General features: G+C 54.3%; 1 protein-coding gene and 4 long non-coding RNA genes across 6 annotated transcripts; 4 read left to right on the forward strand and 1 right to left on the reverse strand.

Moving 5' to 3' along the window:
- Nucleotides 1-1,476: 1,476 nt before the first annotated feature.
- LOC148214866 (uncharacterized) lies at nucleotides 1,477-4,808 on the forward strand. Of its 2 annotated transcripts, none has more exons than XR_015797266.1 (5): nucleotides 1,477-2,016; nucleotides 2,749-2,856; nucleotides 3,249-3,350; nucleotides 3,985-4,007; nucleotides 4,399-4,808. It is a non-coding gene; the product is annotated as an uncharacterized LOC148214866 (long non-coding RNA). The 2 variants fall into 2 exon arrangements; XR_015797267.1 differs by lacking the exon at nucleotides 1,477-2,016 and adding an exon at nucleotides 2,295-2,385.
- Nucleotides 2,767-6,917, reverse strand: LOC148214867 (uncharacterized). Its single transcript, XR_015797270.1, has 3 exons — nucleotides 5,220-6,917; nucleotides 4,381-4,459; nucleotides 2,767-2,884 (listed from the first exon to the last, which is right to left on the reverse strand). It is a non-coding gene; the product is annotated as an uncharacterized LOC148214867 (long non-coding RNA).
- Nucleotides 6,918-7,066: 149 nt separating this feature from the next.
- On the forward strand, nucleotides 7,067-9,565 carry LOC148214868 (uncharacterized). The gene is made up of 3 exons (XR_015797268.1): nucleotides 7,067-7,199; nucleotides 7,753-7,845; nucleotides 8,123-9,565. It is a non-coding gene; the product is annotated as an uncharacterized LOC148214868 (long non-coding RNA).
- A 4,786-nt stretch (nucleotides 9,566-14,351) lies between these two features.
- On the forward strand, nucleotides 14,352-15,503 carry LOC103051725 (uncharacterized). The gene is made up of 3 exons (XR_015797269.1): nucleotides 14,352-14,474; nucleotides 14,889-14,981; nucleotides 15,404-15,503. It is a non-coding gene; the product is annotated as an uncharacterized LOC103051725 (long non-coding RNA).
- A 2,756-nt stretch (nucleotides 15,504-18,259) lies between these two features.
- LOC103048223 (ficolin-2-like) lies at nucleotides 18,260-22,841 on the forward strand. The gene is made up of 10 exons (XM_088147263.1): nucleotides 18,260-18,371; nucleotides 18,491-18,604; nucleotides 18,978-19,031; nucleotides 19,326-19,361; nucleotides 19,788-19,814; nucleotides 20,318-20,353; nucleotides 20,788-20,915; nucleotides 21,922-22,051; nucleotides 22,296-22,430; nucleotides 22,591-22,841. Exons 1-10 carry the CDS (start codon nucleotides 18,284-18,286, stop codon nucleotides 22,839-22,841), a joined length of 999 nt encoding a protein of 332 aa, XP_088003389.1. The 5' UTR covers nucleotides 18,260-18,283.
- Nucleotides 22,842-22,916: the final 75 nt, after the last annotated feature.

The raw sequence follows: 22,916 nt of genomic DNA on the forward strand, positions 1-22,916 counted from the left end.
ATGAAAGTCTGTCTCTTCGCTTTGGGGCTTGCCCTCTGCTGTGCCGTCCAGGCTGAATGGAGACTAGTGACCTCATCTGATATGGATAAGGTAGACAGATGCAGTTGGAGCAGGGCTGGTTGGCTTTGGGTGACTGTTCAGGGGATCCCAATACTGTAATCTCAAGTATGGAAAGCGATCACTTCTGTTGACATGAACCATGGCTATTCTCTAATGCGGAGAACTGAACGTAAGTTGCGACGGGTCTTGGCCAAAGGTAGCCCCTCCAGACTGGGGAAGAGGGCGGTTTGCCTCGTTCATCTGTCCCTCAATTTGTGGCCAAGAGCCCTTGAATTTGGGTCTGCAAGGCAGTTGCCCCACGTGAATAACCTTCCTGGAGAGAACCAAACTGAACATACATTCACTTTCTTCCCTCAGCTGGTGGGACCACACAAAGAAAGCCATTTCTTACTGGTGGATCTGCTTCTTAAGCAGCAGATGGGTTTTTCTCATGGCAGGGCCAACTTCCTTGACTGAATTGGAAATGCAAAGCTGCAGACATAGCTTGAATTGAGTTCATCATGTCATGTTTGAGCAGACAGGAGGCTGGTCCCTTCCAAAAGACCCAGCTTGAGACCCTCTTCCTACTTTCTTCTTCAGGCTGGGGGGACTTGGTATAATCTTGCGGTGGCAACTAACTCAAACTCGATGCTGACACAGTTAAAAAACATGCCAATATTTGTGGCCAACCTGACAAAAACCGAGGAAAACAAGATAAGGATTACAGTCAGTCTCCCCATGTAAGTATCCCAGCTCAAGCCAAGCCTTCTGGGCTGACTGTTAAGCGCTAGACGCTTCCCAAGGCCAGCCTTGTCACAAAGCCGGGCTGGTGGCGCAGCAGATGGGAAGACCTGATTTTTGAGGGCAGAACCGAAGGAGGCCACAGGTTTGGTCTCGTGTCCTCGTGGCTAACTTGAGGTTCAGGACAGTCCATACCAGTATTGGAGAAAGTCCAACTAGCTTTAAAGAAGCAGTGAAGTGAAGGGGTATGTGGAGTTTCTTCAGCCAGCGAGGCAAATATGTTGGACCGTCGTGACTCCGAAATGCCTAAATCTAACAGAACCCCTGTTTGGCGGATGCGACCAAAAGCTTAACACGGGAGAGAGAGAGTTGTGCAGCTGGACTCAGCTCTAGCAGACAGAATCGCTCACCAATCTGCCTTCCTCACCAACAGTCTGTAAGTGGCAAACAGACGTGGGCCAGGATAAAAAGAGGTCTCTGGGGAAACCCACACCCGGGACGATGAAAAATAGTCTTGGTGCTGCTTCCCACAATGTTCCGACTATCTAGAATATGGCCCTCTTCCTAAGGCAGCAGAGTGGTCAGTTCAGATTAACGCTCGGTGGCCCAGTGGAAGGTGGCCTAGCCCCATCTCTTGACTGCCTAGGGCAGGAACCCTCCCTTCTACTCCAGATGAACGTCACTCACTCTCCCCTTCTTTTCTTTTGCAGGCCAGACGAGTGCAGGACCGTAGTAACTGAGTTCAGAAAAACAGAAGACGGGAAATTCAGCGGTCAATGTGGTCTGTATTTGGGGGGGGATGCCCTTGCGTACCTGCTTGATTCGGTCATCCATAAAAACTGGGTCCGGGGGGGGGGGCAGAGTGCTTGCTTTGCTCGCAGAAGATCCAGCAAAAAGATGCTGGGAAGAAGCTGACGGGTGAGACTGCAGCCCCTCCCCCCATAGCTGCACCATCTCTTCCAGCGAGTGGAAGGCCATAGTGAGCGCATGCTGGGGGCAGGGAGCCTACAGGCATTTCCTGCTGTCTCGGGGCCGTCTCCGTTCAGGCAAGTTTGCCTTTGCGGACGCAAGGATTCGGGCTGCAGGGCGGCTATGCGAAAGGATGGCGAATCTGGTTGTGACCGGATTGAGAGGATGACTTCCGAGAAGTTGAATTGCTATGCATGGATGCTCTTCCTTAAAGGGCACATATTTTAAACCGAAGGCATTACCTTTTAGGTAATGTTTTATTGCAAGGTACGTAAAAACACGGAGGAGTCTGTCTTTTCCATTGAAAAGAGATTGCACAGCCTTGACACAGCCCTGATTTGAGCCGATGGAAACGAAGAGGCAACAAGGCAGATTCCTGGATATCCCCATGCAAGATAGACGGAATGCCAGTTGTACGCGGAATACAGAGGTCATTATTTATCTCCATTCCTCAATGACATGAGGAACTGGAATGCTGAAAATAGATTGAATTTCCTCCTGCAAAGTACCAATCCGTTTGTGACACAACAAGTTGCTGTCTTCGCAGTTAAGGCAGCAAGGCTAAGGGGTGCCGTCGTAGATTCTGCCGCACAAGACAAATTAGGTGATGCCCATATTCCCTAGGAGCCCGAGCAGGTGCATAAACTCCCTACTCCATTTCATTAACCCTTTTAAAGCATTACGTTGTAAAGGTTAAAAGATGTTAATATTAATATTGCTCAGATTCTAGATTTAAATTTTAATGTCTGTAAAATTTTTGTTTTAGATGTCCATACTAATGTCGCATGTTATGACACGTATGCATTATTATTGCCAGTAATGTACTTGAAATGGTCTGGAGGCTTATCCAATAAACTATTCTGCCTAACGAGCCAACACTGAGGTTCTGGTCTCCAGAACGCTCCCAACTTTTCGGCTTTGCTCGATTTTGCCCTGCCTGACGCACAACTGTCTTCAGGTGCCCCCCTTCCCCCTCACGCCCCGAACCTTTTCTTGCAGAAGACACAACGATCACCTTGGAGTCTGCGCTGGTCATGGGCAACCACGCCTTGACCACCGTTGCTGTTGTGATGCCGGACGAAAGCTTCAGAAGTACGACGCTTCACAGTACGTCCCCAAAGACCTTCTATCGTCACTGAAAGGGGAAGGGAGGCATTTGCTCTTTATCTCCTTATTTATAACATCACCCCCCCACACACATCTTTCTGTGTTTCCAAAAAGGTTAAGACTTAGGGCTTCTAAAGTGTTTAGTGTCTGCTCCAGCATGTATTCATCTGGTTTCTTTTTAACATTACTGTTTTATTTTTGGAGGAAGAAAGTTGGGGGAGGCCCGATGCAGTGGCAAGTTCCTTATTAAGCCTGCCCCCTCTTTCCTCCATCCGAAGAATCCCGCTGGGGGGAATGCTGGCCCAAGGCCTTGATGGACCGCAGGGAGCACCCGATTTGGGACCTCTCTCTCTTCCTCGTCCAGCACACAACCCTGCTCTTTGTCCCCACAGGCCGGACTGCAGCTCAGAATCCAGAGATGAGGCAGAAATTTATCGACAAATGTAGCACGCTTGGCTACAGTGACAATCAGATCATATTCTTTGACCAAAAAGGTAACAGAGTTAAGAGCAGAACATTAACCATAGAAAAGTAATTCATAGACGAGAACCGGTTTGGTGTAGAGGTTGAAGGTCCCAGGCTAGAAACTGGGAGACCTGAGTTCTAGTCCTGCCTTAAGGGTAGAAGCCCCCGGCTGACTTTGGGCTTTGGACTTTTCCTCTCTCTCTGCCTGGCCAGCCATAATCAAAAACGTGGCCCAGAAAACACCAGGGACACGTCCATGAAGCTTGCCTGATTGACTCAAAGACACAGATGATAGCAGAATCCATGGGAACGAAGTTCTTGTAATCTCTTCTTCAGAGTAAATCTTGTGTAGAAAGATAGGTGCAGAACAGAGGGCGGTCTAATCCGTGGGTGTGGGGGGGTTGTGTTGGGGTTCAGATGACCTAGAGTTGCCATCTCCCTCATCCTGTTCAGCTTCCTTGGCCTTTTCCCACCCCACAGTCTAACCCGTGCTCTTCCTTGAGCCCATCCTCCCCTCCCAATCCCTCGGGAGGGGATAGCCTTCGGATAGCGGGCAGGAAGCCTGTTCCCTGTGAAATCTCCAGCCCCCTTTCCCTTAGCCCCCTTGACTTCAAAAGGCCAGGATTTGACAAAGCATTAATTGCCCCCCTTTCTCCCCCACAGTGGTCTGCAGATAAGAAGAGTAGGTGAGTTTTCTAAGATGGGTTACACCTTTTGCCATGCCTAATCATAGTCAGGTTGATCAGTGAGAAATAAACTCCAAAGAGCAAACGTGAGGAAGCTTTAGGGTCTCCAAAAGCCTTCCTCAGCCAAGATTTTGGGAAAGTGCTCCAAAAGTTAGAGCAGTGGACCTTCCGGGGAAGGCTCTGCCTCATCATATTTAGGACCCTGTTGAAAAAGTGGTGGAGCACGCCTTCACCCGGGTCATGTGCAGTTGCTGGTTTCATCTTGCATCCAAGATCTTACCCGATGCTGGAGTGCACTGAGGATTCACAGGGATCGGGGGGCTGTGCATTTGCACAAAAACCAGGGGGAGGCAGCACCCCCAGTTCCACTCACCAGCTCCTTTCCTCGCAGGTGTCTAAAGCAGAGGCCTCGAAGCTTCAGGGAGCGGCGGCTGGGCGTGCTTTGAGCTTGGCTAAAATTCCAAGGAGAAATCTGAATAAATACTCAGAAAATGCACCTCCTCTCTTGCGTGCAACTCTTGTTTCCCCCACCCGCCCTTTCGCACTGTGGGTGATCTTGATCTGTGGGTTGGAGGTGGGGGAGGATCCAGCCGGGAGGGGAATGAGGGACAGACCTGAATTAAGAAAGGCATGGGGTGCAAAATATGGGGAGACTAAGAGACTAGCTGGCCCACTGGGCCCCCCAGGGTGCTCCTTCAGGACTTCGGCCCCCTCCATGGAGTAGGGCAGGATTGTCTCCCTAGAAAAGTGCCCCAAGTCTCCAGCCCCACGGGAGATGCCATCTGAAGCCCAGGGGCAGAGGAGCTGTGCTTGGAAGAGGCGCAACAGCCCTAGAGAATCCCAGCAACAGCCCAGACAGACTGGGGCCAGCAGCAGCTCCCTCTCTCTGCCAATGGGTGTGTGTGTGTCTGTTGCTGCCCTCCCTGCCCAGCCCCTCCCTAGGAGTTGCTGTCCTTCCCTTGGACCCTGCTCCTTCTGTGGACTATTTCAAAGCGGGAAATGGTTAAACTCACATACATCAAAAGGTTTCAGGCACTCTCAGAAGGTCTCAAGACACACAATGGGGTTTTAACCCAGTAGTTGTGAACTTGTGAGAGGGACTGCAAACACCTTACATGTAACCTGCCTCTGCACAACCAACCTGCCCCCCCTCCCTCCTTCTGCCCCCCCCCCCATCAGTCAAGGCCCTCCACGCAGGCAAGGAAGCCTCACCGGCTGCAGAAATGGATCCAACGTGCCTTTGAATAAAATGTCTGAGTCGGAAAAGGGGCTACCAGGTTCCGGGTTTTTTGCCATCCTAGACTAACACAGCTCTCTGGCCGAAAACCCTCAGCATGCATCCTTCTCTGGGGACACGAGGTGGAGAATGGAAGGGTGGCCGCTTCCACAGGTAGAGGCTTGGAGCTGTTTCAAGAGGGCAGAAACATGAAGAACCCCGGGCTCTTCGCAGGCATTGAAGCAAACCCAAGGGCCTCTTGTGGAGGGCCACAGATCTGGGCTGCACGGCTCCAGCAGACCACTAGGTGGCAGCAGAGGCACACGGAAACATCTGGCATCTTGCAGCCCAGACACAGCGGCCCACTCCCAAAAGAGGGGTTGACGGTGAGGACGAGGTGCAGCTGCTTCTGAAGGCAGGAGCCCATGTAGAGGAATGCTGGATGATCCCTTCCAATGTATTCTTTGGCCACCAGGGTTGCGAATGTCGAGAAGTCAGACAAAAGGAAAGGTGGTGGGGAGGGAAGAGGGGAAAAAAGGGAGAGGAAACTCAGTTCTTATAGCTGACGTTCTTAAGGTTGCTCAAGAGCACAAACGGAGTAATTTCTGTTGGCTCCTTGCATGCTGGGAATCCTGGGAGCTGGCTTTCCAATGTTCAAAGGAGCCTGTTTTTTGCAGGGGTGGGGTGGGGGAAGAAGGCTACTGTATGGTCATTGTTCCTGCGGGGAGGCAGGAAAGCCTTGGACCCTGTGCCTTTATTCGCACCTGCAGTCTCAGGCCATTCAGGCCAAGATGAGGCGCCCAACCCTTGGTCACAGCTAACTTCCTTCCCATGCCTTCCTGCAGGACAGACAGCACAGAGCGCCCCGTTCCTGCGTTTCCAGCGTGTGCCCACCTGCGCCCATTGGAGCAGGGACTTCTGCCAGTGAAACCTCTCTCGCACTTTCCTTCCTGGAGCTGGGGCGGATCTGCTCGGAGGAACCTGGGCAGATAAGTAACAGGGTCTAAAGCGAAGGCGCGTGCCCAGGAGCAGGTTCTCATTGGAAAAGCCTCCCCTCAACCCACCAGGATGAGAACTGAGCTCCTGGCCTTCTGGCTGGCCCTGGCCGGCATCGGCATCAAGGCAGCCGACGTTGCCGTGCAGCCCAACTTTGATGTGGCGAAGGTAACCGTTGGCGGGGAGGGGGTCCGGAGAGCGGGTCTTGGGCACGGTCCAGCTTAGTCCTTCAGCAAGGGAGCGCCGCTTGGCTCAGCAGGGCGGGGGCAGCTCCTCTGTGCCAACGCACCTCCAGGAGCGACCATCCCTGCAGATGCCACAGCCCGGATCTGGGTTTGCTGTCCGGGGATCCGCAGCTGCCGGCAACCCCGAGGCCGTGCTGGGCCTGACCCACCTTCTGACTGCCCGTCTGCCTCTGCCTATTTGCCGGGAAGCGGTACCCCATTCAAATGGTGCTCAAGAGCGGGCTGGCAAATGACGTTGCTGCGGTTTCGGTACTGGCCACACCCAGGCGTGGTGGAAAGCTGCACATGGATGTCACATTATTCACATAAGTGCTCTTGAACCCGGGCTGCTGGCTGCTTGAGGAGATCCCTTTCTTGTTGAAACCCAGTCCTGGTGAAGCAGCCCCCCAACATGCAGCCTTAACTTCGGGCATGATGGCACACCTGAGGCAGCCGCTCTCCCAGACAGAACTGCCCCCCACTGCCCCCTTTTCAGCCTCCCACTGAAAATTAATCCAGTTGTTGGAATTAGTGCTTTTGCCATGCTGGCTGGGGATCATGGGAGATGGGGTTCCATGTTCCTGGAAGGCCGGGGGGTGGGGGGGGTGGGGAGCTAGTCCAGATTCACGTGGAGGCAATTCTTTGCTTTCGGGAGTCCATAATTATTCAGTTTGTTCCCTTCCAGAGATGAAAAGTGCCACTTGCAAGCCTACAGTCTTTCAGGCGGTGCCCAACCCGGGAGGTTCATAGCTGAGGGTAAGGCTGGCGCTGTCTTCTGAAAAGGGAGGGGGGCTCGAAGCGGCGTGGGTGCCCACCAGGTGGCTCTTGGGTCACCTGGCAACGGGTAGGCACCTTTCACACAGCTTGCCAAGCGGCTCACGCAGAGAGTCTCAATGTTGGCAGCTCCTCTCTGACTAAACCTGGTCAGTATTAACCTTGGTGTGTATGGTGGGGGGGGGGTTGGGCTTAGTGTGTCAAGCAAACCCCAGAAGTGGGTCAAGACACTAACTGGGTTAAAGATGTTTCATGAGCATGGCCGTGGCATTGCAACCTTAATTGGTAGAACTGAATTAAACTGCCTCAAAAATAGATGTTCCCGCCCCCCCCCCCCCGTTCCTTGTACTGCTGGGCTCTGCAAAGGTGCGGGGGGGGGCAAAAGCTGCACCCTCTAAGGACGCACCACCTTTGGAAGCGTCGCATGGTGCCAGAGGGCTCTAGTAATAAATCAGAATGAAGCTTCGGTTATAAGGAGAAGAAAGAAGGGTGTGCTATGTGCCCCGCTGGGGGGCTGGCTTTCTTTTAAACGAAGGTGGGGAGAAAGTTTGCATTGTGAAGACAGATCACGTCAGCTACAGCATTCTGCACGTTCACGCTGGAACCGACAAGGTCCTCTATCTGCAAGGTAAGATTTGTGGGGGCTGGGGCCTGTGCCAGCGGGTGGGGGGCCTAAATGCCCCCTCCAGCTCTGTGCTTCCAAGATCCAAGCTGCCTGGATCAGCCAGGAGGAAGACTCCTCTTTTTAGCCACAGAAGGCTGGCACCCCTTAACACTCCTCAGCTTCTTCCTTGGGGGCTGTTTTCGATTCCCCTCCACCTGACAGACATTTGGTCCTGGGAACACTTGCCCCCTCCCCTCTCCCCTCAAGTCACAGTGCAATACTGTATTTATCTGGACCCCAGGCAGGAGCAAAGAGGTCTCAGACCACATAAAGCAAAAGTTCAAGAAAACCGCAACAGACCTGGGATTCCCAGTGCAGCACATTATGAATATACAGTTAATAGGTAAGAACGGCAGCTGCTTTCTCCTCTTCCTCCTTGGGGGACCCTCAATGCTTTCCACCTGCTGCCATCCCCAACCTGGAAGCCCTTCCGGGGCTCCAATTCCAACTCCCAGAATTCCCAGCGAGAGCCAGACTGCAGGGGATTCTGGAGGCCACGCACCCACCAGGCACTCAGCACAGGCAAGGCTGCTGCAGACCCAACTCTTTATTAACCTCACATGGGCTGGAGCAACCTTGCCCTGAATTAAAGCCGTCCTGCTGCTTCATCTCCCGCTGACTAGAGATCAGGGAGGCTGAGTCAGACCACCTGGATCTGGAGTCTTGAGAGCCTTCCCATCACCTCAGAGGAGAAATAGATGTATTTCACATGGGAGGGTTTATTTAAAGCTACAGGCTTCAGCTAATGTGCCAAGGGAAACCCTTAGCTATCGTTTGAAATCCACAGTTCTCCAAATTTTCCAGGGCAGATTGTCAGGTGTCTAAACATTAAGCTTATTAAGGAAAAGTCTACCCAAACCCACATATATCTGTGAAACGAGTGTACAAAAATAAATCAAATTGGGACAGCGTGGCAAAGGTGGCATGGACAGGCCAAATTCTAAGCCAGAAAGGCTTGGCCTAAAGGCTTAGCAGCTTAAAGCCGGCTCTTGGAACCTGACAGAGAGCAAAAATCAGGCTGGCTGTTCTTCACTGGGACCCTCCTCCTGCCTGGCCTGTGCAGGGGGACAGGAATGGGGAGGGGGTGCTGTGGCTTCTGCTCTCTGCTTCCTACGGTGAGAAACCTCTCTTTTCCCCCCACAGAAGAAGTTCAGTGCCCCTAGCAAGAACCAAGCAGAGGTAAATTAAGCGGTCAAATTTTGGGGGGGGGGGTACAGCTTTCATTGCAAAAATGCATCCATAAAGCAAAGCAGAAGAGACCCCATGCAGTCAGGCTGTCCATCCTTGGGGAAACTGGAACCCACCAAGAAATTAAGTATCCCGAGGGATGAGCTGCCGTCTGCTGGGGGGCGGGGGGGAGGGAGCTCCTGCCGAGGCCCAGGACTGCCCCGATTTGTTCCTCCTTAGTTGGGCCCGTGGACAGGTCCTGCTTCTTTTTCCTCCCCCAGAGGACTGCCCTGCATGGTAGGAAACCTCGCTAAAACCGACGTGGAAGTCCCCCTCCGGCGGAGAAAACCGATCCCTGGGAGATGATTCACCTGTTCACTGCGTAGCCTGGAAAATGCAAGAGTTAATTACGCACCACGTTTTGGAAGCTCCCGCCAACTCCACCAAAGCCCCCTCCCCTCCCAGTGCGAGAAAAATAAAATGATTGAGATCCCATGCAAACTCCTCTGGAACTCAGTTGTCTTGATTCTATCCAGGGACCCCACGCCTTGAAGCGATGCCCTGGAATCTCCTCTTCTGAGGAGAAACCCTCCACCCCCCCAAACGTGGCATCTCTTCAGCTGAAGTGGTGCCCGCGCCTTTCGCCACCTTCTCGGCACCAGGGCAAAGGTGCCGGGCAAGGACGGGCTCCAACCCCCCAGACACAGAAGCTCCCTGGGGGGCCCAGGGCAGACCCTCCTGGCCCAATGCACCTCCCGGGGCTGGTGTTGGGGGAAATGGGAGAAAGGAGCGCCAGGAAGCCCACCTTGCGGTCCAGGCAGGAAGGCGGAAGTCACATCCACGATCCCAACGTGCACCTTTTGAAGTCATTTTTCTGGGCCACCGCTGAGCCACACTTCTGCCTTTGGTGTCAGCAATTGGCCATGTTTGCAGGAGGGCCCTCGGAGGCCTCACCCTAGGATGGTCTAAAAGGAAAAACAAACCCTAAATTCAAAGCTAAAAGCTGAAAGATACATTCCTAACTAAAAGTGCAATTGTCACCAATTCACAATGAAAAGGCAGGGGATTCCTCTCTCCTCTGGAAGTGCACAGCTTTGGGGTTCTCTTTCTTCTGGAATAAATAATTGCCACTGCCCTTCCCTGCTGCCCCTGAAACTTTCCCTGCATTTCCACCGGACAATCGGGTGTGGCATCGCCCTGCCTGCCCCTGCCACCCTCGTCTGCCCGTGTCTTGCTCAGGGGGTGTCAAAGATCCTCTGCACCCCTCTGATTGCTAGGAGAGGAATCCTTCAATGCCAGAAAGGCCGGGTCCCAGTTACACCAGGGATTGATCTGATTTGCAAGTTATTTACCAGCTGCTTACAGACGCAGATTATGTAAGGACGATTACAGTGAAATGTCTTCGTCCTTCACTGAAACGGTTGGGTAAAACTGCATATTCAACTTCCCCGGTTTAATTAACTCAATCAAGGTCCCCCAAAAGGGGAAACAACGCAGTGGCTGTCCTGTGAGAAGGGAGCGTAACGACTGTGTGTGCATGACTCCTCTCCGAGGGGATGTGCTGGCTGCCAATTCCCGGGACCGCCACTCAGGCAGTGGCCTGGAAGGGCCTGCAAATGCAGCCCCTTTACAGGGTCTTTCTGACTTGCGCTCTGGGCAGGCAGCTGCTCCCTGCGGGAATGATGAATTTCTACCTTTCCAGTTGGGGTTTATGAATGGCCTACTGTGGAATTGCTCCGGCAATGTTACTTTTTCTTCTTGTGCTTTTAGAAACTTTATGCTTATCGGGATCTTTGCAACCTGCCAGAACACTTAATTCTCTTTGGTCACTGAACTGATTAGTCGTGAGCAACAGTGACAACGAGGCCGTCTGGGGGATTCTTTATTTCTAAATTTGACTTGGGCGGGATATGTTTGCAAGAAGAGGGAAACCTTTGGAAAGTTTCCAACTACTTTTGGAAAGTAGACCCCCCGGGGGAAAGAAAGAGGGGGCCCACATGGGTGGGAACACACACCCGCACCGCACGGTCAGAACAGCCCCGCTCATCACACGTGGTCACTCCCTGCTCGTCCCGGAGGGCTGGCACCCAGCTCTTCCCACCAGGTCCCGCAGCAGGTGGCTTGCTAAGTGAAGGAGTGGGCTTTGGGGCAGTGGACGAGGGTTGCTGCTAAAATAGAGTTGAACTGGGAGCCTCTTTGTAGTGGCTGGATCCCTAGCCCCCAGAGGGGAACCGTTAATGGGATCCAAGCCCGCCTCAGGGTCACTCTGTCTCCAGATCCAGGAAAAAGGACACACCCATTTTTTAACCTGAATGCACCCCTCCGACCCCCCTGCAAATGGGGAGGAAGGATCTGGTTGACCTGAAGTTCTCCGAGTCCCAGAACAGAGCCTCCTGTTCCAGGGATGGGGGGGGGGGCAGGAGAAGAGCCCATGGCTGGAACAAGCCCTTCTGCAAATCACACCACGACCTCTTTTGCTAAGCATAAAGGCTTCCCCCCGGAGAGGCCCAGCGAGCGTGTTTGGGTCAGCTTGGGGAGCATCCGAGAGGTTGTAAAGCCAGGCACAGTCCTGCCACAGGTGTGAAGGAAAAGGCTGGGAGGGGCTCCCCGGAGGCTCATCTTTCCGGCCAAAGTCGGGTGTGGGAGGGACCCCCCTACCTGGGCGTCCTCGGCCAGCGGAGGCCTCCCCTTCTGCCCCGCACCCCTCTTCTGGTCCGGCCCCAAAGTGAGGATGGTCACACCGCCCCTGGGGGCCTTTCGGTGGGTCCCTCTCTCAGCGCCCGGCCTGTCTCATGGCACGTTGCCCTGGGGAAGAGGAGGAGGGAGAACCACGGACGGGGCCTGCAGCGCCTAGAGCAACGTTTCTCCACCTTGGCAACCCCAGGATGTGTCGGCTTCAGCTCCCAGAATTCCCCAGCGGTTGCTCTCTTGGAGACGAGATTCTGTTGGTGCTGCAGACGCATCGATCGAGTCGTTCTCCAATTCCGTGCCAGGTGCTGATGACATTCCAGCACTTGGCAGGACGGGTCTGGTGGGGAGCCAGACCGACAGGGCAGAACCCATTGATGGGTTGGGAAAAAAAAATCCCGTCTTGCCACAGTGTGAAGAAAAAGGCAGGCGTCACATCTCAGCGCAGCTCACCCGGGGAAGAAATTTTCCACTGCAAACGATGCTGGGACATGAAGCCAGATGAGGACAGGCCCACAAAATAATGCAACCTTGGAGCACGCTTTTCCCTCTGGACCCAAGCTTTGCATCTGTGCCTGTCCTGCTACCTGCAAAGCTTCTGGGTGGGATCAGAAGGGAAGTCATGCTCTTCTGAACCTCACTGGGAGCCCCCATCCACACTTTTTGGGACGAGGCGATGTTCTCTGGAGGGAACACCCCGTCCTAACATGTCCTGGAAATCCACCCATCTGTGACCCCATTTCTGCTGCAAATGATCCGGCGCTTCTCTCCGGATAGCTTCCTGGCCACGGGCCGATTCACCTGGACGAGCCTTCAGAGGATAAAAGCGAGGGACCAGGCTCAGCACGGAGAGGGTCGCGAGTGGCAAGACAGGCGCAGAAATGAGTGTTCTGCTGGGCAGCCTCCTCCTGGGCGGTTTCTGCTGCAGCCTTGGGGTTGCAGTTGCCGTTCCCATTCAGCCGGACTTCGACGTCACAAAGGTCAGGATGGAAAATCCCGTGCGAGTTTTGCTCACAGCTCTACAATGATCTGACCATGCTGCTGGAGCCTCACCAGCACCTCTTTGAACAGCTTTGCCCAGAGGAAAAGTAGAGCCACCTGGGCTTCTCCACCCTAAGGCCGAGGGGCCCTGCAGGGCCCCTCTTGGGCACAACGACCAGCTGCTTTGTGCTGTTGGCCAAAGAGGGGGGCCAGGCCCATGCCAGTGAGAGATCGCCTGCTCTTAATGCAACCATCCCCAGGGGCCTGCTTCCCAAGGAAGAGGGGCCCTGAACAATAAAAAGGCAGAGATTCTTACACACTTCGGAGTTGAGAGGCAGGAAATCCCTCAGATCTGATTCACAGGCAAGTTTTGGATAGGGGTTAAACAGGGGGAAAGTGTTTGTCTGTTGTTGAACAGAAGTCACACCTCTGTGACAGACAGACAGACAGACAGACAGACAGTGAGCTAAGGATTCCATCGCTTCACAAGGATGGGACCTTGAGATAACCCACCCGGTGCCCAGGCTTGGTTAGGTGGCACGCCTGCCATCTCTCGCCTTGTGTTCACAAGGCGCCCTCGTTGCGGCTGCCCCCTAAACAAACCTTTCGGCAGGTAGGTGAGAGCTTTCTCCTTGTTTCCCCAGGCTCTTCCTGGGCGAGGGCCTGTTTTACAGAGGCATGTGGGGGGAAGCAAGAGGGGCAGAGGAGAGAGTTTGCAGCTCCAGTCATTCTGGTCTTCTGCCTCACTTCTTATGGCGGAGAGCACGAAATCGTGTCTGCCCGGCAAAGGCACTTCCCTGCCATTGGCCTACTGCCCTCTGGCCCTGTCCTGGCACAGCCAAGATTGCCTCCCTGTGTCTGGTGGGAGCAATTTGGGCTTTGGAGCCCATCCCCTTCAGTGCTAACAAACCACCACCCTCCTCCTCTCCTCCTTCTTCCAGATTACCGGGGACTGGTATCCTCTTGCATCCATCTAACGGAGAACTGCATGGGTTTGACTTCTACCCATTTAAATTTGACGCTGAAGAGAATGGAAAACTGGTGTTGAGCTTTAATATTCCTGGGTAAGTTTTTGGGGCTGTATTGTAAGGAAATGCCTCCCCTGACACTGAAGTCCCCCAAAGCCCAAGTTGGGAAACAGAGTGGTTTGAAGAACGTTTGTGAGGCGGCCGTCCAGCTCCTTAGCCTGAAGGACGAGTGTGTGGAGCTGGGAGCCCTTGCAAGGCCTTGGACTGCAATATCCATCATCCCTGATACCGGCCCGATGTCTGGGGTTGATATCCGAGTTGCTCACCCTCACTGTGGAAGTTGGGTGGCTGGAAAAGTTAGCGTGCTGAAGTATGCTTAGAAAATATCCCTCCACGCTGCGTTGGAATTGGGTTTTCAAAAGCTTCAGATTTTTATTTCTGATATTTGGCACTTGGGGACTTTGCTAGAAGGGAAGACGGATGTGCCTTGCCAGGCAGCTTTTCATTTTCGAATTTAATTAAAAAAAAAAGAAAAAAGAAAGGCGGCCTTCGACTGTGTAGGCCGAGCTTTCATTTCAAGCATGGCCTGTTAACACTTTGACGGGGGATGTGCTTGGCTGCGGCCTGCAAGCTCTTCCTTCCAGCTCCGGCAGAAGGGGGGCCACCCGCGGGCCCCTCGGCTCCCATAAAGGTCGGCGTGGCTCGCTTTTCTTTCCAGAGAGGGCACCTGCAGGACCCAAAGGTACTCGTTGACTCTACCCGGCCAGCCGGGGGACTACCGAAGCGAAGGTAAGCACAGATCCCCCCTTCCTTCATCAGGACGTGTTGAAGGGCGGCTTTGCACGTGGGGCTGGCGAAGAGGAGGGAGGGGAGGTTTCCTGCCAAACTGACCCTGGGTCCCCCCCCCAGGGAAATGCCCCACCTCCCCCCCGGCCCCCCTGCTCTGAAAGAGGCTTTGTCCGCCCCTTCTTGGAGAGCATGGAAGGCCCCACTGGGCAGGAAGGGGGGCACTCCTGGACCTGGCCCCGCCAGCCCCCAGAGAAGCCCCTCCGTCCCTCCCCGGGGCGGGGGCCGAGGACGCCCGGGAGAGAATCGGGGTTCCTCCGGGGATAGAGGGTGCTCTCCCTGCTTTGGGTGCTGCCCCCATGAAGGCAGGGAAACAGCATGACTTTTACACCCCCTTTGCGCTTGCCTGGGATGAAGTGCCCAGCGCCTTTCGCTTCGTGGAGACGGATTATGACACCTACCTGATCGTCCACTCCCAGCGGGAGGCGGCCAGCTACATGGTGCTTGCGGGTAGGTGACCTGTGTGTGTGCGGGGGGGGGGCAGCCAGCTGGGAGGGGCTCTGGAACCAGTCACCGTCCCTGCCCATCTTGTCCTTGCCCTTCCTAACATTGCTGGCGGGGTGTGTGTGGGAGAAAAACAAAATCACTCTTTGCTTCTTGCCCCAAATGGTGCCATCCCTTTGGCAGTGTCAACCACCCGCTGTGGGGTCCAGGCTGGGACCTCCCGTCGGGCCCTTCCATCCCCATCCCGCCCCTGTGCTCCCGAGGGAAGCCCTTCTCTCCTCTGCCTCTTGCTCTGCCCCCCTTCAATTCTTTCCATCCATCCCCAGCTGTTCAACCAGGGAGTTGGGGGGCAAAGCTCTGAGCTATGGCAGCCCCCCTCCCCAGGGTCTCCTGCCCTCCCTCCCACAAATCTCCTTGCTTGCCTGCAGGCAGGAAGCCCGACTTGACCGATGATTTGAAGCAAAGTTTCCAGACACTGGCCCACTCTCTGGGGTTTCCAGGTGACGTCGAACCTGTTGACCTAAAAGGTAATTCTCTGGTTCTCTGGAATTGCCTCTTCTGAGCCCACGGAAGCTCTCGGTGGCAAACTTGGGCAGAGCTTCGTTTCGTTTTCATGCTCGTGCACGGGTACTAACTTGCAAGCTGGTCAAATTTCCTGCAGCAACACTTTTCTGAATAAAATGCACGATGGAAATTTCCAGAGAGAAATGCATACATCTGGGGAGAAATTCCAATAATAATATGGATACTAATGAAAAAAGGTGTAACTCCTCAGAGGTCGGTGAAAATAATCTTTCAGTGCATTGTATTAAGGGATATTTTTTTCATCAAGGCATATATTGAGGGAGCCCATACGAGAACTGCTATGAGAACCTGGTGTGAAAAGTAATGCAAGAAAACGAGGAATGGAGGCAAAGGGGATGTGCAGCGCCCCTTCTTCGATGTCGCGGGGCTCGTGGCGTTGTCCCAGCCCACGTCTCCGCATCGCCGCGTGCGGAGGAAGACCCGCTCATCCTGCTACGATGACTGTCTCTTTTCTCTTCCGCAGGCACGTGCTGAGAACACAGGGCAGTCCCTGGCTCCTTGCATGGTCCTCGCCAGGAAATATTCCTTCAATGCGCAAATACCAGCTCAGTTGGGAAAGGAAGCAGCCAGGAGGCAAATGCCAAGCTCTGTTTGTCTTTGACATGCAAATAAACCACAAAACACAGTTCTCCGTGGTCTTCCTCATTTCTTTCCTGCAGACGGCAATGGATGGACCTACAGCCCCTTCCCTTGCCCGGGCTGCTGGCTGACCCTGGCCTCTCCCACGGGGTTGACCAGCTCCTTTGCTCGCTCACGCGTGCTTGGCTGGGCACTGCTTGGGGACTGTTGGCACCAGCCCAGCAGTTGCCCGCCTTTCCACCAGTAAACAAAACAAGGCCCAAAGGTGTCTGTCTGCCCATCATTAGTCTCAAAAGAAATAAAGCACCCTAACCCGCAGAGGGCCAAGTTTTCGTACAGCCTCTTCCCTCCCCTTTGAGTAAATCCCCCCCTTGCTGTCCTAGCCAGCCACAAAGAGCTTTTCCCAGGCAGGCGCTCTTCACTCCTATTTCTGAGGAGCAGAAAGTGCTGCTTTGGGAGATGGTCCTCAACAGCCAATGGTTTGCAATTGAGCCACAAAATCTGGCAACTGGCAAGACGGTTGAGAAGTCGTTACGTTGCCTGATGGATTGCTTTATAGATTAATGCATAAAATTACTCTGTTTGGACAAGAAAGGTGAGATCAGGAGGTCAGACTTGCCTTTCCCAATGAGAGCCACATTTTGCATTCCAGTTTCCATTGAAAACACGGAACTGGCTGGGTCCAGTGCCCCTTAAAGCTGCCATAAACTGATGCCCCATTTCACAACCGTGTGCTGCTCTCCTGCCATCTTGAGAGAAATGGGACGCCTGTCTTTTGCAAACGGTGGAAATAGGGCTGAAAAAGGGGCCAGGACCTGAGTGGCCCCTTTGGGGGCACTTGTTTCCTCACCTGTGCCCGGGCACCTGCTGGGCCATGAGTGGCCGGGGGGGGGGAGACTCCTCGAGTCAGAGCTGTACCTGTTCTTTCTGGAGCCAGGCTGGCTGAGGACGAGGGCAGCCAGGGAAAACAGCCCGTCTTGCGTAAGTCTTTCCGGCTCTCCCAGTGGCTTTCAGGCATGTTTCTTTTATTTATTTATCTATCATATTTACAAAGCCCCCCATCTCACACAAGGTGACTCTGGGCGGCGTACAACAATTGAATGTTTCCTCTTATCCATGCTGTATCTTTACACCTTTGCTCTGCCTTTAACTCACACGTGGTTCACAACACCCACCGCCACCTTTGTGCCACTTTTAACTCATGTGTGGTTCACGCTGCATGAGAACGGTCAGAAGCAGACCAAGGAGGTGGCCTCGCGCATCCGGCTCTTCCCCGGTCTCGGGTACAGAAAGGCTGGACTTTTCAAAAGACAAAATCTGCGCCCAAAGAACTTCTCCAGCGGCCTCTGCCAGGGGCCCAAAGGATGCATCTCCTGGCTGTTTCCCAGGCGGTTATCATGGCTCTCCCATTTTGGCTGCCAGAAACAAGCAGCAGCGTGTTCCCAAATTGGGACAGAAATCAGAGCTTTCCTTCATGGGATTTACAGCACCCGACAAGACCTTCTCCTTGCCCTGCTGCTTTTAATCTTTCAGCCATGTTGTCAGCAAAGTTATCGTGTGGTTATTTCACTTGCCGCACGCGTGTTCCCAAATTTGAAGTCTGGCAGCTGGTAAGAGTCCTTATTTTAAAAAAATGGAAAAGGAGCCGGGAACTTGATTGATCTAAATCTGAGAAAATGTCCCAAGAGGAAAGAGAAGCTGTGGCTAAGTTTCTGTACAATGAAGATTGCAAAACCTTGCAGAACAAGTTTAGTCCTTACCAAAGTTTGCATAATTTTTCAGTTTGATCATGATAACAACGCTGGCCATTGCACTATTGGTTCCTTATTCTGAATTAAAAATCGGGTTCTGCAGACGAACAACCAGCAGGAAAAGAGGACCACTTGGAGACATCCCGCTGTTGTAATAATCCGATTTTTCCACTGTGGCTTTGCTTTGAAGCAGATGAGCGTGTCTCCCTCCAGAAACAAAGAAATGCCCACGAGCAGCTGAACCGACAGGCATGTGCCCTGAGCAACAAGGAAGCGGTTTGCACTGTTGCAACTGTTGACTTTGGAGCCCCTGCTTAAAAAGGGGAAAGCCGCAGCCAGCACATCTGAAGGCTGAGGGACTCGGCAGGCTGCGGGCAGAGCCAAGGTGCCACGATGCGGAGTGCTGGCAAGCAAGCGGGTCTCTTCCTGCTCTGCCTGATGACCGCGACCTACGGAGGGGCGCCGGAGCCATCTTGCCCAGGTGAGGCTCTGAGGAGGATGGCCAGCCTTCCCGCCCTTCGGAGACGGGAAATTTAGCTTCGCGCAACCCCCCCCCCCAAAAGGTGGTTTTTCATTCCAAACGTCGTTCTTCCTTTCCAGAAGCAAAGGTGGTGGGCCTGGGGGACACCGAGAAGATCGCCATCCTCCGGGGATGTCCAGGCTTACCTGGAGCAGCAGGCTCCAAGGGGGCCTCAGGTGTTCCCGGGGCCAAAGGTGGGTCTGTGGCAGAAGGGCCAAGCTGGCTTCTGACTCTGTCGAGTCCAAAGGAAGCGGCGTGTCTTGCGTGGTTCTGGAGGGCATGGCCTGGCTTGCCGTAAGGCAGAAGGAACGCGTGGGAATGAAGGCAGCCACAGGCAGCCCGATGGGGGAACGGAGCCCCTTTCTTCTTGGCACCAGAGCTGTCCAAATTCCCTCTCCCGAAGCTGGCAACCCCTTGGGGTTAGCCATCTGCTCTGGTTTACGCATGCGCAAAATGCAGAGCGGTGTGCGGGGGGCTGCCCAGCCAGCTGTGTTTTAGGACACCAGCCCCTAACCAACACCCTGGGAAAGCGGGGCCTGGAAGCCTCACTTTGCTTTTCCTTAACAGGCGAAAAAGGCCTGCAGGGAATCCCTGGGAAAATTGGACCCCCCGGGCTGAAAGGTAAGGTGGCCACGCGAGGGATGCCGGGGCTGCGGGGGGGGGGCACAGCTGGTGGAGAGAGAGGAGCGATTTGTGGAAAGAGGACGCTCCCAAAGCAGAGGCACTGAAACTGGGGTGGGTGGGTTGCCTGAGTTAGAAGGTCAAGCCACCCCACCCGCCCCAGCCCACACCCGTCAGCTCTCCTTCAGCCCGGGCAGGAAAATGGTATTTGTGCCTCCTGGGCTGGGTCGGGGCCAGGGCTGGGAAAAGTTGAGCCCAGGAGGACTCAGATGATTTTCTTCCCCTTTGATTCAGGAGAAAAAGGTGACTTGGGAAGCCTTGGAGCAAAAAGTAACCGATTGAATGTGCTGCTCTGGGACCAGCCCCTTGGTGCCATCACAACCCCATAGCCGCTAATTGTGTTTGTGCAAATCACAAATGATTTCACTAGCTTTTGCAATAGTCAAAAACGTTGACCTCAACCATGCCCAAGACATTTGTAAAAGGGAACGGACCCCCCTGCAAATTGCTCATGAGGCCCTGGGGGTGAGCAGCCCATGGGGAGGGGCTCTTGGTGTTGGGGAGAGAGCGTGACACCCATTTCTTCCCAGCAGATTATATTGGACAGTGTGCAATTTTCCCTGGGGAGGCACTTCTCTCTGGGACTCTGCCAACAAGGGGGTTCTTCTTAAGCTGCTTGGCACCCCCTCTCAAGACTGAGTGAGGTCAGAAAGAGGAGGAACACCGTGTTTCTCTGTTTGTTCCCAGGAAATAAAGGCGACCCGGGTGACAAAGGAGAAGTTGGTAAGAACTGCGCCCCCTCCCAGGGCAAGAGCAGCAGGAACTGCTGTGGGTAGCAGCCTCAGCCAGGCTGCCTCTTCTTCCAAGCAAAAGGGCCCTGGTTGAATCGTGCCCCCCACTGAGTCCAGCATGACTTGAAGTTGCAGCTAAAAAGGACTCCCAGCCATGGCGCACCAGACGTTGTTATGCCGAGCGTGGCTGAGCCTCTGTCCTCTAAGTCAGCAAGGCGGGACCCCCCTCCTGAGAATGTTGCCTGCCGCATGGGTGGGTGGGTGACGTTGGTCCACAGGGGGAGGAATTGGCCATAAATCCCAAAGGAAAGAACAGGTGACCGGCCGAAAAGGGAAGTCTCTGGCCCAGCCCTCCAGAATTTGCCCCAGCTTACATCTTGCAATTATTGGGCCCGTTTATGGGCAGAGTGTCTAATTGCCAGAGCATGTTAAGGAGGCACTCCCTGAGCAAATAGGCTGAGCACTTGCTTTTCTTCGCTTCCCTCTTTCCTCCAGACGAGAAGGAGCTGAAGGCTCTTCAGTGCCAGCGAGGTAAGTGGGTGTCCCCTTCCTATCCATTTTTTTCTCTGTTCCTGTGAAAGCCAGTGCTGCGGCCAGGCAGAGGGGGCAAGCTCAGTCCCAGACACAGTTCTGGCATCTGCAGGGTCTGCTTCTAACCACGGGCAGACAAACCTGCCTTTGCTTCAAAGTGGGAGACACAAAAAATTGGTCTGCCCTAAAATAGGCTTAGAAAAATTGCTCCTCCAAAAAACATATCAAGGATGGGGGGAATCCAAAAAACATTTCAAGGGGGGGAAATACCCGCCCAATATTAAGAGCAGCCCCCAACCCCAACACGCCATGCCACACCGCAACCATTTGGCCTGCTCGACTGGCTCCAGCTGCCAGTTGCCAAACGGGTGGTGTTTTGGCGAAGGCCCTGGTGAACAGAGTGCCAACATTTCTTGCCCTCTGCTTCTGCCCAGGCGCTCGAAACTGCAAAGAGCTCTTGGCCAAGGGGGTGGTCCTGAGCGGCTGGTACACCATCTACCCCAAGGACTGCCAGCCCCTGCAGGTGCTGTGCGACATGGACACCGAGGGAGGCGGATGGATTGTAAGTGCGGCGGTGGGCAAGCCCAGGTGCGGCCAAGGCGTCGCACCGCTTCTTACCCCCATGCCACGGTGGGAGGCTTTACAACAAACACATTTGGGATTTTACTGCTGGCCCATCTTTTGCCAGAAATCAAACGCACCAGAAAACCGAGTCTTTCTCAAGACGAGGATGGTGGCCGGAGGAACCGTGGGAGGTGGCCCAGCACACCTGGAAGCCCTGTGTGGAGACGGCTAGCTCTGAAAACCAAGGGAAAAGGGATGGTTTATAATCGGGAAGTGGTGGATGCGGGCAGAGAATAGCTCCCCTTCTCATATTAGAGCAGGACGGCCTTTTTTGATGAAACTTCTGGTCACCCAAAGAGTGAACTTCAGGCGGAGGACAGAAGACCCCCCCTAAGTTCGAAGTGCCACCTTGGCTGTCCAAGCGCTGGCCACAAACTGACGGAAGAAGATTTTGCCTTTCCTCCCCAGTCCCCACATCTGGAGTCAGCCAGCCCTGCCCTTTGCCAGCATCTCCCAGCCACAGCAGGGGCTCCAGCTGAGCCTGCAGCAGGAAGGGGGATGCGGCAAATGTCTCAGAAGGGACTGTCCCTAGTCTCTAGGGCTGTAAAGGCAATGGGGAGAGATGTACTTTCAGACTTGCAAGATTCTGTTCACGTAACCTTGCAATAAAGTAGAATTAGTTCATCTGGGCACGCTCCCTGTCTGGACTACCTCGCAAGGGTGACACTAGCGTACGGGTCCTCCAGGTACAGATGTGATCTGATTTTTATTTTCCGAGGCTCTCACAGCAGGGGTGGTGCTGCAAGACTACCGGCTGAACTGCAGGACCCCAAGAGTGGGAAGGCCCCACCCAGGCCATGAAGTCCAACCCCGCTCAGCAGGGCGTCTCTCTTTCAAGGGCTCTGCCGCCCCAGTGGGTTCTTTGGGGAAATGCCACAGGCAAAGCCTTTGATTTCAGGGCCTGTCCCGGCGGGATGGTTAAGAGGCCCGACTCTCTCCCACAGGTGTTCCAAAGGCGTTCGGACGGCTCGGTGGATTTTTACCGGGACTGGGCTTCCTACAAGAGAGGGTTTGGAAGCCAACTCACAGAATTCTGGCTGGGAAACGACAATATTCATCTGTTGACCTCTCTGGGTAACTGGCATCTCCCTGCGCCCTCCGGACTGCTGCGAGGGGAGAGTGGCGTGGTCCCTCGCTGGGAAGAGCCTCTGGGGGGCCGTCTGCAGGTGGAGCAAGCACCAGAAATGTTGCTGCAGGGCTGCAGACTGACCCGTAGCCCTGGGCTGTGGGGTCTCGGTGACAGAACAGTGTGCAAAGGGAACCATGTGCCTGGGGATTTATACAGGCGCACATCCTTAATTCTTCAGTTTCATCCTAGGAGAGAATGAACTGCGTGTTGACCTCACCGATTTCGAGAATCAACATTCCTTCGCCAAATACGCATCCTTCCGGGTAGCGGGGGAAATCGACCAGTATCGGCTGGCCCTGGGCACCTTCAGCGGGGGCCCTGCAGGTGAGCCCCTGAAAATGTCAAGGGGGGCATAAATGCCCTTCTCCATGAACCCCCCCCCCGGGCTGGGCAGTGACGGGCCCACAAATGCCCACCTTGGCTGGCTGGATGTGGCCTGGGCTGAGGGGCCTTCCGGGCACCCACCACGCACCCTTCCCCCCAGGCGACTCGCTCTCCAACCACAACAGCATGCCGTTCTCCACCCGAGACAAGCAGCAGGACCCCCAGAACTCCAAATGCGCTGAGGTGTACAAAGGGGCTTGGTGGTACAACAACTGCCACCTCTCCAACCTCAACGGAAAATACTGGCTCGGAGAACACAAGTCTTTTGCCGACGGCATCAACTGGCAAACCTGGAGAGGCTACAACTACTCCTACAAGCGCTCAGAAATGAAGATCAGGCCTCTGGTCTAGGCAGCGCCTTCATCCTTTCTTTCCGAGGGGTCCCAAAGGGCATCTAGTCCATCCCCGCTGGGTGTAGCCTCTGCT

Source organism: Python bivittatus, unplaced genomic scaffold, assembly GCF_059951505.1.
Source record: "Python bivittatus isolate LINGU-HERP-01145 unplaced genomic scaffold, Pbiv_v1 ctg000160_np1212, whole genome shotgun sequence".
NCBI lineage: Eukaryota > Metazoa > Chordata > Lepidosauria > Squamata > Pythonidae > Python > Python bivittatus.